This window comes from Panthera leo, chromosome D1, assembly GCF_018350215.1.
Source record: "Panthera leo isolate Ple1 chromosome D1, P.leo_Ple1_pat1.1, whole genome shotgun sequence".
NCBI lineage: Eukaryota > Metazoa > Chordata > Mammalia > Carnivora > Felidae > Panthera > Panthera leo.
In genome coordinates this window covers 37,038,936-37,056,659 of record NC_056688.1, presented here as the reverse complement: position 1 = coordinate 37,056,659, position 17,724 = coordinate 37,038,936, and the positions used below count along the sequence as shown (strand labels likewise).

The 17,724-nt window shown below is 36.3% G+C and overlaps 1 protein-coding gene across 1 annotated transcript in view; it reads right to left on the bottom strand.

The window, feature by feature from the left end:
• The window catches only part of LOC122201167 (60S ribosomal protein L10-like), a 135,190-nt gene extending 120,671 nt beyond the window's left edge, over positions 1–14,519 (bottom strand). The window contains 2 exon segments of the mRNA XM_042907112.1: positions 12,437–12,580; positions 14,397–14,519. Coding sequence (XP_042763046.1) covers positions 12,437–12,580; positions 14,397–14,519 — 267 coding nt within the window.
• Between the last annotated feature and the right edge of the window lie 3,205 nt (positions 14,520–17,724).

Genomic DNA, 17,724 nt, shown 5'->3' with positions numbered 1-17,724 from the left:
CATAAGACAGTATCTTACACTCACAATGAGAGGAACAAAAGAATAATAGAGCATAAGAGAGATCCCCCAGAATTAAATTCATTCCATATGGATACCTGATTTATGACAAGGATTGGACTGCACAGGGGTATGAAAGGGATTAGATTTTCAATAAAAATACTGGGATGATGGATATCCACTTGGAAGAAATTGAAACTTGATTCATATCTCCCACTATATACAAAAATCAATTCCAATTGTTAAAGGCAAAACCACTAAGCTTTGAGAATATGAATGAAGAATATATCCATGATCTTGTGGTAGTAAAAAATTTTTTTAAACAGAACATATAAAGCACTAACCATAAAGGAGAAGACTGATAAATTAAAAGATTGACACATTGACTATGGGAAAGTTGAGAACTTCTCTTTACTAAATATTATTTATTGAGTGGGTAAAAATGCAGAACACATAATGAGAGGAGATATTTGCAACATATATAACTGTCAAAGAACTTTCTTTTTAAATTTTTTAATGTTTGTTTATTTTTGAGAGAGAGAGAGAGAGAAAGGGAGAGCACATGTGAGTGGGAAAGGAGCAGAGAGACAGAGGGAGAGAAAGGATCCCAACGTGGGCTTACATGAACATTGAGATCATGACTGAGCCAAAATCAAGGGTCAAATGCTTAGGCAACCAAGTCACTTAGGCTCCTCACCATCAAAGAACTTTTAATTCAGAATTCCTACAAATTAATGAGGATAAAACTGATAAATGAATAGAGAAAATGTATAGAAAAACAAAGTCAATTCACAAAGAGGATATCCAAATAAGCAAAGAAAACTGCTGGGTGCCTGGGTGGCTCAGTCGGTTAAGCAAAGAAAACTGCTCATCTTCAGTAATTATTAAGAAAATGCAAACTAAAATCAGAGTATGATACCAGTATACAGTGATCAGAATGGCCAAAATTAAAAAAAACAACAACAACTGATAATAATAAAGGTTGACAAAGATGTAGATCAACAGGAATTATCACAAACAGTGCTGGTGTTGTAAGTAGGTACAACTACTTTAGAAAATAGTTTATGTTATCTACTAAAATTGAATTTAAGTATATCTATAACCCAAAAATTCCATTTATAGATATATAGTCAACAGAAATATGTAAATATATGCATTAAAATATGCACAAAAATAGATGAAATATTCATTATTACCTCTAAGTTGCAAATAACCCATACATCCTTGAACGGTAGAATTACTAAATGAGCTGTGGTATTTTCATATAATGTAATACTACATGGCAATTAAAGTAATAAATGCAGATGCACTCAACAATATAAAAATTTTTTAGTCTTTATTTATTTTTGAGAGAGAGACAGAGAGAGAGAGAGAGAGAGAGAGAGAGCATGAACAGGGGAGGGGCAGAGAGAGAGGGAGACACAGAATCCAAAGCAGGCATCCAGGCTCTGAGCTATTAGCACAAAGCCCTTGCCGGGCTCGAACTCGCAAACCACGAGATCATGAACTGAGCCAAAGTTGGACACTTAACTGACATAGCCACCCAGGCACCCCTACACTCAACAATACAGATGAATCCTACAGCCAAATTATTTTAGAAGAATTACAAGAAAAACAACCAGGCATAATACATACTGTGAAAATACGAATCCGCATCCCTAGAATTACACACATAGGTAATATAACTGTAAAAATAGCAAGAAGTTGATCACCATAAGTTTAAGATAGTAATTATTTTTTGAGGACAGTGAGACTTTTGTGAGCAGGAAGATCATGCTTAGAGCCTCAGCAATACTGTTGATGTTCTAAATTTCTTGACCTTGGTAATGGTTTCCTGTTGGTAATTATAATAATTTATTAATGTGAACATTTATACTTAATTTATTGTATGAATACTATTTCACTGTAAAGTGTTTTGTTTTGTTTGTTTCTTAAAAGAAACTAGACCATAAGTTTAAGTTTCAAGGGTGCAGTTTCAGTATAGTGACTCTTCCTTTACATTTTATAAATAAGAGATATGGTCTATCAAAGAATGTTATGCTACTTCACATGAAAATGCCAGACTGAAATATAACAGATTCTGAAATATTACTTTTTTTGGAATATTTTAATGATTTATGGAATCAATAGAAAAAATATTTGATTTTGAAACTATCCCCCCAAACACAGGATATATGTTTGTCATCTATGTACAATGGACAAATGAATCTATAATCCTCCTATAATTGAAAGAAACTGCTCACTTATTGACGATGTGTTCATATGACTGTATCATGTATGGAAATGGCTACAATTGTGAGTCACCTGTCCTATGGTAATCTATAGGCCCACTGTCAGATGATCTGGCTGCTGGTTTTTATTTTTCCAGATTTTAAGGTTGTGACACTAAAATGTCATTTGCTGGCTTTTTCTTCTTTTTTTTTTAATATGAAATTTATTGTCAAATTGGTTTCCATACAACCCAGTGCTCATCCCAACAGGTGCCCTCCTCAATGCCCATCACCCACTTTCTCCTCTCTCCCACCCCCCATCAACTCTCAGTTTATTCTCAGTTTTTAAGAGTCTCTTATGGTTTGCCTCCCTCCCTCTCTAACTCCCCCTCCCCCATGGTCTTCTGTTAAGTTTCTCATGATCCACATAAGAGTGAAAACATGGTATTTGTCTTTGTCTGTATGACTTATTTCACTTAGCATCACACTCTCCAGTTCCATCCACGTTGCTACAAAAGGCCATATTTCATTATTTCTCATTGCCAAGTAGTATTCCATTGTATGTATAAACCACAACTTCTTTATCCATTTATCAGTTGATGGACATTTAAGCTCTTTCCATAATTTGGCTATTGTTGAAAGTGCTGCTATAAACATTGGGGTACAAGTGTCCCTATGTATCAGCACTCCTGTGTCCCTTGGGTAAATTCCTAGCAGTGCTATTGCTGGATCATAGGGTAGATCCATTTGTAATTTTTTGAGGAACCTCCACACTGTTTTCCAGAGCGGCTGCACCAGTTTGCATTCCCACCAACAGTGCAAGAGGGTTCCTGTTTCTCCACATCTTCACCAGCATCTATAGTCTCCTGATTTGTTCATTTTAGGCACTCTTCCTGGCTTGAGGTGATATCTCAGTGTGGTTTTGATTTGTATTTCCCTGATGAGGAGTGAGGTTGAGCATCTTTTCATGTGCCTCTTGGCTATCTGGATGTTTTCTTTAGAGAAGTGTCTATTCATGTCTTCTGCCCATTTCTTCACATGATTATTTGTTTTTCAGGTGTGGAGTTTGGTGAGTTTTTTTACAGATTTTGGATACTAGCCCTTTGTCCAATATGTCACTTGCAAATATCTTTTCCCACTCCATCAGTTGCCTTTTAGTTTTGTTAATTGTTTTCTTATACACTAATAATGAAGCAACAGAAAGAGAAATAAAGAAACTGATGCCATTCACAATTGTACCAAGAATCATAAAATACCTAGGAATAAACCTAACCAAAGATGTAAAAGATCTGTATGCTGAAAACTATAGAAATCTTATGAAGGAAACTGAAGAAGATATAAAGAAATGGAAAAACATTCCATGCTCATGGAATGGAAGAATAAATATTGTTAAAATGTCAATACTACCCAAAGCTATCTACACATTTAGAGCAATCCCAATAAAAATTGCACCAGCACTCTTCTCGAAGCTAGAACAAGCAATCCTAAAATTTGTATGGAACCACAAAAGACCCTGAATAGCCAAAGTAATTTTGAAGAAGAAGACCAAAACGGAAGGCATCACAATCCCAGACTTTAGCCTCTACTACAAAGCTGTAATCATCAAGACAGCATGGTATTGGCACAAAGACAGACACATAAACCAATGGAATAAAATAGAGACTCCAGAATTGGACCCACAAAAATATGGCCAACTAATCTTTCACAAAGCAGGAAAGAATATCCAATGGAAAAAAGACAGTCTCTTTAACAAATAGTGCTGGGAGAACTGGACAGCAACATGCAGAAGAATGAAGCTAGACCACTTTCTTACACCATTCACAAAAATAAACTCAAAATGGATGAGGGACCTGAATGTGAGACAGGAAACCATCAAAACCCTAGAGGAGAAAGCAGGAAAAAACCTCTCTAACCTCAGTCATAGCAATTTCTTACTTAACACATCTCCAAGGGCAAGGGAATTAAAAGCAAAAATGAACTATTGGGACCTCATGAAGATAAAAAGCTTCTGCACTGCAAAGGAAACAATCATCAACCAAACATTTAAAGAAAAGTTAATACTTATTTTTTTTAAACTACTTCAAAAAATAGAAGAGAAAAGGAAGATTCCAAATTCATTTTACAAGGCCAGAATTATTCTGATATCAAAACCAGACAAAAACAGAAGGAGAGAGAGAGAGAGAGAGAGAGAGAGAGAGAGACAGAGACAGAAGGACTATAGGCCAATATCCCTGATGAACATAGATACAAAAATCTTCAAGAATATACTAGCAAACCTCATTCAAAAATACACTAAAAATCACTCACCACGATAAAGTGGGATTTATTCCTGGGATGAAAGATTGATTCAATATTTGCAAATCAATCAACATGATACATCACATTAACAAATGATATAAAGGCCCTGTGATTATCTCAATAGATGCAGAAAATAATTCAAACTTGTTCTTTATGATCTTGACAATAAAGAGAAGTATTAAATTATATGTGTCTCAGGTTTTTCTAATTAGACTGAGATTATGGGATTTTGGGAGAAAGATCACAGAGATAAAGTCCTATTTTCATTATTACATCATATCAAGGATACCTATTTATCAACATAACTTATTACATAGACTTATCTCCATAATATCTTTGGAATTTTTCTGCGTAGGATATTTGTCTCTTCATTCTTACTTACTTACTCACTTGTTTATTTATATCATTATGGATTAATTCAGATTTCAAGTGAAGTCTTATATACCTATATTTGGTTCACTTTAGTTCTTTGTGATCTAGTCAACCTCAAATTCCCTCTCCAGCTTCATTTACTACCCACAGAGACATCCATTGATCTGGACAGACTTAATTATTTTCAAATTTTCTTACACACATTCATTATTTTTTTTATTGGCAAATCCCTACCAGAAATAATTTCCTTGATTTTTTCATGTAAAAAAATTATTCATTCATTTTAAAAGACGAATTTCAAACGTGACTTCCTCTGCAAAACTGCAACTTTCCTGAATGTTTAGTTCTTAACTACTCTTTACTCTGAAAACACTTTGCATATACCTCTTTTTGTATCATTTATTAAATTTTACTGCCGTTATTGACTTATATGGCTTTATATCCCATTTAGTTGTGAGTTGTGAGAAACTAGATATTATTCTTCTATGCAACAGCCCCGTGCCTAGAAGGGTCTGAAAGCCAAAATGTTCATTAAATTTGTACAAAGTAAAACAACCCCAAACTGAGAGATGTTGTGAACTGTCTTGAAACACATATATATCTACTTCTGCTATATTCTTGTGAAGAATGTCTTTGGGTGGAAATCACTTTGTAGCACATTGTTTTTCCAATTAACCCTACTGCAGCGGAGGTTGTATATAACCAGCTCTTAATTATCTTCTTCAAAGTCTATTTCCTTACTTCTTCCAGGAAATACAGACATGTCTAGTTTAAAACAATGTGTCTTCACCATGTAGTTTCCTGGGGGCTCTGTTTCATAGGACCCACTCTAAATCTTTACTTTACAGGATAATTGCAAACACAACATGTTGGTAACTTTATAAGATTTGACCGGATTGGCCAAATCCTCAAAACAGCCTTTGGCTTGGAGTCACTAGTTTCAGCTTTCCAAAATGTCCGCAGACTACAATTTGCTACTTTATGTTGTGTATCTTTCACATTGTATTAACTGGATAGCATTTCATTATTTAGTAATTTTAGCTTCAATTTACAAAGGGGTAACTTGTCCTATGTTGCATTTCTCTGGTTTTGTGTAATTCATGGTAGAATGACCAAATGGGGTCTAAGACATGTTAGTTTCTTTTTGAAAAGCTATTAGGGATTTCCAATACACTAAAGCTTTTTGGAAGTGGGGAAGATGAATAGGAAGACATTGCTAGTTTGTATATAAGGAATTAAGCTTATTGTTTGTCTGTTTTGTTTTGCAAGATAGAATTCAGGTTTGTTCACCTACATGGTTGTTGAATGTCTTGTGATGCGTGCTCAGTGGGCAGCTTGCTAGGCCTAGACACTAATTAGAAGAGTGAATTGGCCCACCTGTAGGTGACCCCCCTTTTAATATGGACTTACTTTATTTAAACTGTTTTTTAATTAGCTCCTATTTGGCACAGATGGCCAGAGAGACATTATAGAATTTTAAGTCAAGCTCTATGTCTTTTGTGATTTGCAATGTATTTGGTCTTGAGAAGAGCATTTCCCAGGATGACTGCAGAGAAAATGCTTTTCTACTGAGCAGGGAATCATAGGCCATTAAGAGAGCACTAGGGGCCCTAGGCAGAGGTGGAAAAATCAACATGCTTTTGTGGTAGAATGACTTTTCCATCAGATTTCTGATTGCCAGGAGCCAGCTGGGATGAGATTTAAAAAAGGATTTGCAGCTAAAAAATAGGATTGAATGCTGGCTTCCACACTTCTTGACTGTGTAATTTAAGACTCTGTTTCTCAGCCTAGTTTTTCATTACTGCCCTACTAAGGAGCCTTTTTTTACATGTCTTCCTAATTACTCTTCCAGAAAATTTTAATAATATCAGAAATACTGTATATTTATTTATATACTATACTTATATCTGTGCTTCATACTTAAAATGAGTAAGCAGAAGACTTATTCTATTCAAAAAAGAGTTAAGAATAACTAAATAACAGTTTTAAGTTATAAGAAAATTTAAAAATTGAGAAGTTAGCATATCACTTTTAACTATATTTGTTGAGTAACTTTTAATGTAATTTATTTACTTATATAAATTATAATGTATCAAATTGCATATATAAATTAGCAATTTATATAAATACGTAATAATAATAGCAATGTAATCAAATTTTAGAAAAATCCTTCAAAACAGTTACTTTTCCAGGAAGAGTAAAACAAATAAACTCCTAAAATTATTTTTTAGTGAACATACTTTTGACTTGAGATTAAGGAAAGAACTTTTAACTAGTTGCTAGATATTCATCCAAATATTATCAACATTTTTCTTTCGACTACTGGGGAAAATGTTGTTTGGTTGAATAACATTTATAAAATTAAATAATAAAATATATACAGTTATTTATTTTCAAAGTCCATGGCACACACCAAAGCTCTGAGGAATAAATAACATTCATAAGGCAGCCAATGGCAGACAATAGACATGTACAGCTCCTCATGATATGATTTATGATTAAGTAAATCAATCTGGAAATAGCCTTCCAATCACAGCCATCTATTTTTGATCTATGTACATTTTGTGCATATTTTGATCTTAAATACATTTTATGCATGTTTCATGAACTTAATATCATTGGTAATTGAGTGATCTCCAAGACAACTGAATGACAGAATAATATTTTTCCAGGTGGAGAGCCATTGTAATCACTAAAATATATTCCTCCTCCCCAAAACTAATTTTCATCCCCTTAGTGACATTATTACCCCCAGTGAGAATGCATAGTTTAAGATGAAGTCATTGATCCTGAAAGCCTTAGATTCTTAATTTTAAAAATTTTATTATCATCAAACTCAGGTTATATCTGTGAAAGCACCTAATACACGCTTGGTTATGGGGTTCATTACTAGTTCAAGCAATATTTTTTGGAATATTAACCATCTGACAGATATGATAGTATACGCCAGGGATATATAGTTGAATAACACATAGATGACACGCAGTTCCTATGTCTCAAACTTGCCTGTTTAAATAAGTAGATAAATATGTAAGAAGGTGATTTGAATACAATATGGCAAGTACAGTTGTAGTTGTGGGCAAAGAGGAGGGATCCTAGCTTAGTTTTCCCATGGGCTAGGGAAACAAGGTGACAGATAAATTTCACATTAAAGGATGAATACAGAATGAGTTTGGAAGAAGCCTTTTGGTGTATAGGGGCACAAAGCATACAATTTAAGTGAGGGCAAAATGTGCAATGACAACAAGAAGCTATATAATTATGTTCCATTTGTAGAAGAAAAAGCAATTCTAAACATCTAAGAGGTGAGGCTTAAGGAAACTGTTCTGGGAGACACCTGGATGGCTCATTCGGTTGAGTATGGGATTCTTGGTTTTGGTTCAGGTCATGATCTCATGGTTCATGAAATCGAGCCCCACATTGGTCTCCATTCTGACAACTTAGGATTCTCTCTGCGCTGACTGCTTAGGATTCTCTCTCTGTCTGCCCCTCCCTTACTTGTTCTCTCTCTCTCTCTCTCTCTCTCTCTCAAAATAAATAAATAAATAAATAAATAAATAAACATTAAAAAAAAAGGTAAAGAGACAGTGTTCTGGCAAATGAGATTGGACTATAGGTGGAAGACAACTCACTGACAGCAATCTATGTAATATTATAGAGATTGGATTTTACTCTGTCCGTTGGTGCTTCTTCATCTTCCACACTGAAGTGCACCTAACAACAGAGACTGCAATAATACTGCACTGATAGCAATCAATCAGTTAGTTATCAGTTGGTCTAAAATTTCATGTGAATTTTGGATTCTATTTCATTACATACCTACTTATTAATATAGTAACACTTTAAAAATTACTTGCTTGTTACATTACTTCCAAAAATATCTGAATAAAATTGGTTCCAGAAAGATGTGCCATGTTAATACTTTGAATTCCTCTTGGTACATCTCTGTATGTGTGGTAATAAGCATGTCTGGGTTTGAGAAGTAAGTATCACTTTAGGTTATGAGTCCAATTTAAAGATGGTAGAAAAGTAGTAACACACCCATATTTCTTCTTTAAATAGAATATTCAGAGGCAAGAGATGAGGATGAATTTGAAGGAGAAGAGTGGAAACCATTAGGTGACTACTGTAACAGCTCAAATGAAGGTTAAAGAACTTAGGCTTCTACTCTCCTATAGAAACTGGGAGATGAAAGTGCTATCTGCCTTGATGATTATATTTTAAAAGGATGGCTCCTAGATCCTTGAAAAAGAAATTCCTGGGTTGCAAAATTGGCAAGTTTTAAAAAAGATATCATGTGAAAGGGTCAGAGAAAGAATAATACCTTTTCTAAACTAAGTGCTTTAAGGAATGGAAATTTGCCAGGGCACCTGGGTGGCTCAGTCGGATAAACATCCGATTTGAGCTCAGGTCATGATATCACGATTCGTGGGTTCAAGCCCCACATCAGGTTCTGTGCTGACAGCTCAGAGCCTGGAGCCTGCTTTGGATTCTGTGTCTCCCTCTATCTCTGCCCCTCCCCCACTCGTACTTGCCTCTCTGTCTCTCTCAAAAATAAATGAAACATTAAAAATTAAAAAAAAAAAGAAATGGAAAGTTGGAGGTAGAATGGGTTACAGTCAGAAAGAAAGCTGTCTAAAACCTAGTCAAGCTGAGGGGCATTTAGTGCCTCTTGGTCAGTGCTAAAGATTACATTTTAAAGTTGATCTCCAACAACTTATATATAAAAATAGTAAGGGAAAGAGGAAGAATAAAGTCAATGTATAAATAAATATAGATGAACGACAAGCAAAGAGAAAAGACCAGTGGTTCCATTGGCATGAGCCCATTTATACACTCCTTTGTTTTGAAAGGTTTACTTGATCAGAAGCAACTCTGGAATATTATCACAGTGAGTAATCAGGACCAACATTCTGCAAAATATCATAGGTCTGTGAATGGTGGTGCTGGCAAAAGCATTATGTGCAGGGAAAGTTAATCCACATTCAAAGTATATGGGTCTTTTTCAGAGAGGATGAATCTCTGCTTCCTCATAATGGAAAAGATCCAATATAATCAACTGCCACCAATTCACTGACTGATTTTCCCCCATACTGGGAAGTGGTATTATCAAGAGTTTAGGGGTGGTCTTTTCTGTTGGCAGAATAGATACTTAGCATTAGTAGCATCTAGGTCAGATTTGGTTAGAGAAATTCCAAGTTTTGAACCCAAGCATTGCCTCCATCCCTAAGATTGAGAACACTTTCTACATGGGCTCATTTACCTTGTAATGAAGTGGCTGGGGGTAAGGAATGACTGATATTTGTATAATTTTGTCCACTATACTATTGAAAGTCTCCTTTGGCAAACATTCACATGGGACAACAATATTTTTATAGTATTTTCCCATTCTTCAAGGCTCATCCATATATGTCTTTCCAGACATTGTCACTCTCTTCCATCCCTGTTCCCTCCAAGTCTATTTTCATCCCAACTAAACCATCAAAAAACTGCTTATGAGTCAGCCATCTTCTAGTCCCGACAAAGTGGAAAACTAAATTCACTATTTGAACTCTGCCCACGGGGAATACTTTCCTTTACTGCTGTTGTTTTCTGTCATCCTTGAGTCTGTCTCTGCTACTGCATCCATCCACTTTATTTCTTCCTGTTTATGGAACTCTCTATGAGGCTATAGGTATAAATTAAGTGAGGAGAAGAAATGCAGCATGAATTATTGTTATAAGAAGTCTGAGCTAATTGCTCATACAACTTATATCTTCTTTCTTTAATTTTTTAAAAATGTTTATTTATTTTTGTGTGTGAGAGAGAGACAGCAGAGTGTGAACAGGGGAGGTGCCGAGGGAGAGGGAGACACAGAAACCTTAGCAGACCACAGGTTCTGAGCTGTCAGTACAGAGCCCAATGCGGGGCTTGAACTCAAGACACATAGGATCATGACCTGAGCCAAAGTTGGATGCTCAACCGACTAAGCCATCGAGGTGCCCCATCAACTTATATTTTCTATACATGTGTGAACTCAGTCTCTTTTAAACTCTTTCTCTTTGATGATAAACTATTATCAAACATCCCCAACACTTGTTTTTGATAGGAAGCTCAGATTGCATAGCCAACTGATGTTAAGCAGTTTTTTTTAAGAAAGGCAATAATCTGCAGAAGAAACATAGAGTTGCTCCAAACTTACGGTTTTTGAGATTCTCCTATTTGTACTTACAGAAGGCTCCCTATAACATCCTTATTTGCCAAAAATGCTTTAAGTGTAATTAGATCTACCCATTCAAAAAGCCACAGTGGAAAAGTAGTTTTCACTGTAGTCTGGACTTGTTGCAGCATCCTCTTTTCCTCAAATTTGTCAAATTTCCTGGTGATTCAGTAGATTAATCAAAGTAACACACTTATCTATGGTATCTGTTACCTCCCAAATCCATAAAGACTGACTTTGTGTTGTACCTATTTTTTCATGATAGATGGTGAGAGATGCAGCAACTCACCTTAGCAAGGATTCCATCCACATGCTTGTACCCCTAGAAATTGCAATGAAGTCATAGATCCCTGAATTTTTGTGGGATTGTTCTCTGGACTGAATGTTTTACTAAGGAATCTAAGGTATTTGCTACTCCCTGTTTATCAGTTTCAATCATCCATAGTGGAAGAATGGGATATTTTGCAGAATGTTGACATGGTCAGCATCTCTAAGAGGTGTCTCCTGCAAGCCTTTAGGTGAGAATGTGAAGGTGTATTCTTGCCCTTCTCAGGTAAAATAAAACTGCTTTTATTTGTCCTTATACACCGCTATGGGAAGATATGCTAGCCATATCAATAGCTGAATATTAACTGTCAGAGGCTGTGTAGATTTACTCAAGTAAAGATATTTCACCTGAGAAAACAGCTGCAATTATGTTCATTATTTGAGTAAGCTCGTGATATTCCAGTCATCCTCCAATATCTACGCAACAAGTTTCTTCACCAACCAATGTTATGATTTAGGTGAACATATGATAGGTATTACCCATCCCTGCATCTTAACAAGTCTTCAGTGTTGGCAGTAATCTTTGAATTCCTTTGGGGATATAACATTGCTTCTGAGTTAATACTTTGGTAGGTATGCAAATTCCAGGGGCTTTCAGTTTGGCCCTTTCTACTATGGACCTTACCTTATGTGTCCAAGAGTCAGTTTAGGTATTCTACAAATTTCCAAGTATGTCTATTTTAATTACACAATCAGGGACTGTTGAAAACAAAAAAACAGGGTGAATCTGTGTAATTATTGAGCCCATTATCATTCAGATGTTGGCTAAGACTCTTTTTATTACCTTACCACTATAAATCCCCACTTTGACTCATGGGGTACAGTCTCATTTTGAGCCCCTAAGAAATTACTGACAATTCAGCATGCTTAATTATCCCCAGAAAGTCTAGATGTTTACTTTTCCCATATACCCCTAGAGTTTTTTTCAGTTACATAGGTTCCAATTGTGTCCCTGTAGGCCTCCCATCTGTTTCATTCCTAGGAAAGCTATGTCACTGTCAGAGATCCCTGAATGCCAAAATATTTTGATTACTGGAATAGCTCTGCTGATGCTGATGGCAAACATGTTCAGCTTGTCCTTGGCAGTTAAGTCTTGCCACTTGGTCCCTGCCGCTCTGGGAATCTTATCATCTTCACTGAAATCAGGAGCCCATCTCAATTGCATTGTCATATCTGGCTAAGAAGAGGAACCACAGAGATTTAAAAGGATAAATATGCTATACTTAGTAATGTAATTGGCAATTCATAGTGAAGGGAGCATCTTCTGGGTTGCCTTTGTGGGTGGCTGTATAGATCACACATTAATCCATTCCAAAATTCCCATCTCTATAAGCTTTGAATTTGTACTCATCATTCAAGGGAAGTACCAACATCTCATTCTCATTAAACATAGCCATTAAATCCTAGTTTCAGTCAACCAACCAAGTAAGATATTACTTCTAGGTGCATGAGTATCATTTATTAAATTCAGATTATTTAACAATGCAAATGCAAACATATGAATGTCTTTTACTTGGTTTTGTGTTATAGTCCATCCTCCCACATACATTCCCCAGGGTTTTGCTGAAAACTATTAACACATTCTTGAATTATTTGGAGTATAAGCTATTTCTTCTTGGGTCATACCATGTAGCTGATACCTAGAGCATAACCTTACAAGGCATCTGCCCCAGGTGAAGTTACCAGTTTTCATGCAAAGGAAGAGTAGTCTCTTCAGACACAGGAATCTAAGCTATTTCTGCTAACAAGGGAGTTTCAATGTGTCTCGGTGGTTCAAGATGTTCAGTTTTATTTGATCCATCCTGACATCTTCATTCAGAGTTTTAAGGGCCTATTGTTTCCTAATCTATGTTCTAATATTAAAATGTACAATTTGGAAATAATGTGAATGTAATGATGCTTTAATCCTTCAACCTGCACAACCGAATTTAGATTTTAATTTTTCAATAATATCAATCCATAAGAGATCTCTTTTGTTATTGTTGTTGTTGTTTCCTTGTAAGCGTTCAAGTATACTTGGGACTCAGGAGATTCTGATCCATACTACAGTCTTTGTAGTTATCATTATTGCAGCTAAGTGCAGCAGCCACATGACCATCCAAGACATCTAGTCCAACTGAAATTAGAACTTCATCATAAGCAAGTACAGTGATACTATGACTAAATGTGATGCCACTGCATGCCATGCATTATCAACATATATTTTTGCATTAGGAAGTAGTTCAGCACCATATTCAAATCTAAGGGAAGGACCAAACATGTCCCCAAATCTCATCTTTGAGTGTCTGTCTCCTGGGACTACTTCTGGTATTAATTTTGCACCAGTAAGGGTTCAGTCGGGACAAATGACACCAGTAATAGTATAGTATAGTATAGTATAGTATAGTGTAATATAGTATAGTTTAGTATAGTTACTAGTAGCAAAAACAAAACATTGTCACTTCCTCTGGGGTTTAGGGACAACAAACAAGAAAGAACTAAGAACTTAGCACATTTCTCTCACTCCAAGACTGAGAGTCAAATCTTTCTGGACTGAGGTGGTTGCAACAGGAATATGTAGCTTACTGGTTGTAAGAAATTTGCCAAAGGTTCAAAGTCAGAAGTGGTCTATAAGAGTGGTCTGCCAAGTGGCTGGAAAGACTTGCCAGAGGTCACTGGCTTAAGCTGTACTGGAGGAGGTCATCAAGAGGATGTGATAGCTGGTTGACATGAAAGCTGGAACCAGGCAATTGAAGACTCCTCACTCTATCTTTTGTCTTTGGAATTTATGTCCTGCCCACCATTCCCACAGTGGGAGCTGTTCTGAGGTCATAGCCTTGAGAGATTAAGGTGTTGTTGAGGCCATCTGGAAGGTATACATGACTAAACCCAATTAAAGCCTTTATATAAACTTTTAAGATTCTGGTAGATAGGTGCAAAGATCTATTCGTCTTGCAGTTGCTCAACATAAGACTCCTATGTAGGTTCCCTTATGTTATAAACCTACTGCCTACCAGTCTCGAGTGGGTTCCTTTTTCTTCCATCTCTCCATGCCCTCCATGTACAGGGACCAGTTTATGAACCAACAAGCTGGTACATAGGAATAGCCAGGTGGGTGGTTGGAGAGTGTAGACCATAGTTCCGTGAAGGATATTATAAGCAATACTGGGGACACACACACACACACACACACACACCAATCTGCTGGTGACAAAACAAAAACTGCACACTAGAATCTAGAAGTGAAATCCTTGCTTCTACTACAGCTTTGCAATGTCCCTCCATTACCCTCTATTAACAAAACCTAACAATAAGCTGGCTGACCAAGGAGAGATGTTTACAGAATCCAGATCCAGTATCATAAAGCAAGGAAAAGAATTGATTTGGAGCTGAGTTGACTGAATTGTAACTAGTGCAGAGAAGATGACAAGTGCAGTTTTGGGCATTGAGATTAAGGTGCCTGTAAAACACTGAGGTACACAACTAGTTATGGTGTTTTAGATATAGTGTTTAGATATGGTGTTTCAGAAATATTTTGGTGTTTTAACATAGGCATAAATGTTATCCACATGAGTGAGGTCTTTGAGGACAGCACGTAGAGTGAAGGCTAGTGGGCTAAAACAAGAGCCAGAGGAAACACAGTTATTTGAGAGTTGATCAGAGAAGATGAGAAGCCCACACATGAGATCTAGAAGAAGTCAGATTAAGACAATCAAGGGTGATAGGTTCACAGGAGCCTAAAAAGTAAATGTTCATACAGGGCGTCTCAGCTCACTCAGCTGAGCATCCCACTCTTGACTTTGGCTCAGGTCATGATCCCAGGGTTGTGGGATAGAACCCGATGTAGGACTCCATGCTGAGTGTGGAGTCTGCTTGAAACTGTCTTTTTGTCTCCCTCTCTCTCTCTTTCCCTCTACCCTTTCCCTCACTCTCTCTCTCTCTCTCTCTCAAAAAAAGTAAATATTGGTAAAGGATAGATAGATCACCAGAGTCAAATCAACTAGCAAGAAAAGACATGAATAAAGGCAATATATATTCCTGATTTAAAGCAGACTGAAATAAGATGAATCCAAGTTTTTTTTTTTTTTTATTTGGAGAGATAGATGATTATTTTGAGAAGTTTGAAAAGAGAAAACACACATGAAGCAGCAAGCTGGGGACAACTGAATGATCAAATGATATAATCTAACTTTTGCATAAGAAGAGCCTGAACATTTTTTAGCCTGCAGATGTCCTTTGCTTGGCTAACATTATGTTCTTAAAAAAAATGTGACTTTGAAAATGTGATTTGAATGAAGGGAGGACATAAATTCCCTATTATCTTTTATCCATCTTGTAACATTTATTTACATTACCTGCCTTTCTCCTGCAGGCATTTTAGAATACTGACATTTGTAATGCATGTTTCTTCAATTTGAATTGATGGAGATTGTTAGTTATACTTCTAGAAAAGCAATTTATGGTATAATGGATATGATAAACATGAGAACTAAAAAGGAACTTTGAAACAGTTGACTTCCATGCCTTCATTTAATAGTTGTGTCTTAAAACCAGTGTTGTTTTAAGAACAAGAAAGATAGGGGCGCCTGGGTGGCTCAGTGGGTTAAGCAGCCGACTTTGGCTCAGGTCATGATCTCGTGGTCCGTGAGTTCGAGCCCCGCGTCAGGCTCTGTGCTGACAGCTCAGAGCCTGGAGCCTGTTTCAGATTTTGTGTCTCCCTCTCTCTGACCCTCCCCCATTCATGCTCTGTCTCTCTCTGTCTCAAAAATAAATAAACGTTAAAAAAAATTTTAAAAAAGAACAGCAAAGATAAATGACTTTTTCAAGATCATTTGGCCAATAAATGGCAGATATATGGTTAAAGCTGGGGCTTTTATCCACTACACTCAGGAATATCGCCATAGTCTACATGGCCACTTCCATTCCCATCCTGACACTGTCCTTAGTATCTGGTTTCAAAACAAAAACAAAAACAAAAACAAAAACACAAAACAAAACAGTAGGCCAAAGAGATAGCTTATAAAAAATAAAGCTCTGCCTTCAGGAATTGGCTAGAATGTAATTTCACTGTTTTTCTTTTCAACCAAGAGATTTTTCGTATGTTTTACCTAACAAGTTAAAGCTCCAACTTAGAGTTTGCTAGCCCTGGGTTTTAAAGTCAATGGTATTGCTTTGGAAATCTAAGGTATGATTTCCACCATACCTTAGAAAATTTCTTGGCATATGTCTTCTTTGAGCCACTGAAATCATGCAGTTAGAAGAAACAGCATCCTTTAATCAGTGAAATTGCCCTTCCTCTTTCACTGAGATAAGAATGAATGAGAAAATGTTGGCACATTGCATTGAGATCTTTAAATGCTAGTAGAAAGCAAAATATCAGAAATCTCAATTTTCCTCTTCCATCTCCAGGGAGTGCATATTTTTTTCAGTGTTTCAGTATGTAGAAAACCAAAGAAATGAATAGCAACTACAGAAAACTGTGGAGAAGGCTTAAGTTGCTTTTGTAATAATTTTCACGAAGACAGGAAGGAAGTGAAAATACCTGTTACCAATGGTGAATGACTGCTCTTTCTGCCAAGTCTCACTGAGATCCAGCTTGCCCCTTTACATACCTCATTTTTTATATGTAATGCAGGGACAGTAGAGCGTGGTAGTTAAGAATAGATTTTTGTAGAAAGACAAATTCGAGTGTAATAGCAGGAGGTAAAATATATTTTGCTCTTGCTATCAGTGAAAACTTGAGAGAGTGATAATTTCCCTAAGGCTTGGTTTCCATCATTATCAAACAGAAATAAAATTATTCCTAATTTATGAGACCAGTGTAAGAAATCAATGAAAAATTCCTATTAGGTGCTTAGCGAAGTGCCTGGTACTTCATAAGCATTTAACAAAAGTTGGTTATTATTGACTACTGTTATTACTGTGAGTAATAATAATGCTAGTAATAGTGAAAATAATAATGTAGTCCTTACTATGTCACTATTCTGTATAAAACCCTTCAGTGACTTCATTCTGCTCATGAAAGAAACTTAAAATTTAATAGTGTGTACTCGGGGTCATGGAATTAGCCACAGGCAGAGCACAACATATACATACAGAGACACGCACACACAAACACACTTTATACTACATCTACATTGGCTTGCTCATCCTTCCAAGCAAGCCAAGTCATTTTGTACCGCTGTGGTAGTTGTTTCTGCTATTTTTTCCACTTACTAAGAAAGCCCTATCTCTGTTGTTATTTAAATAAAACCCTAGCTTCCCATCAAAGCGCCTTTTATAGAAAGCATTTCTAGTCTCCGAAACAGCAGCTTTCTCCTTCATTCTTACATGGGTCCACTG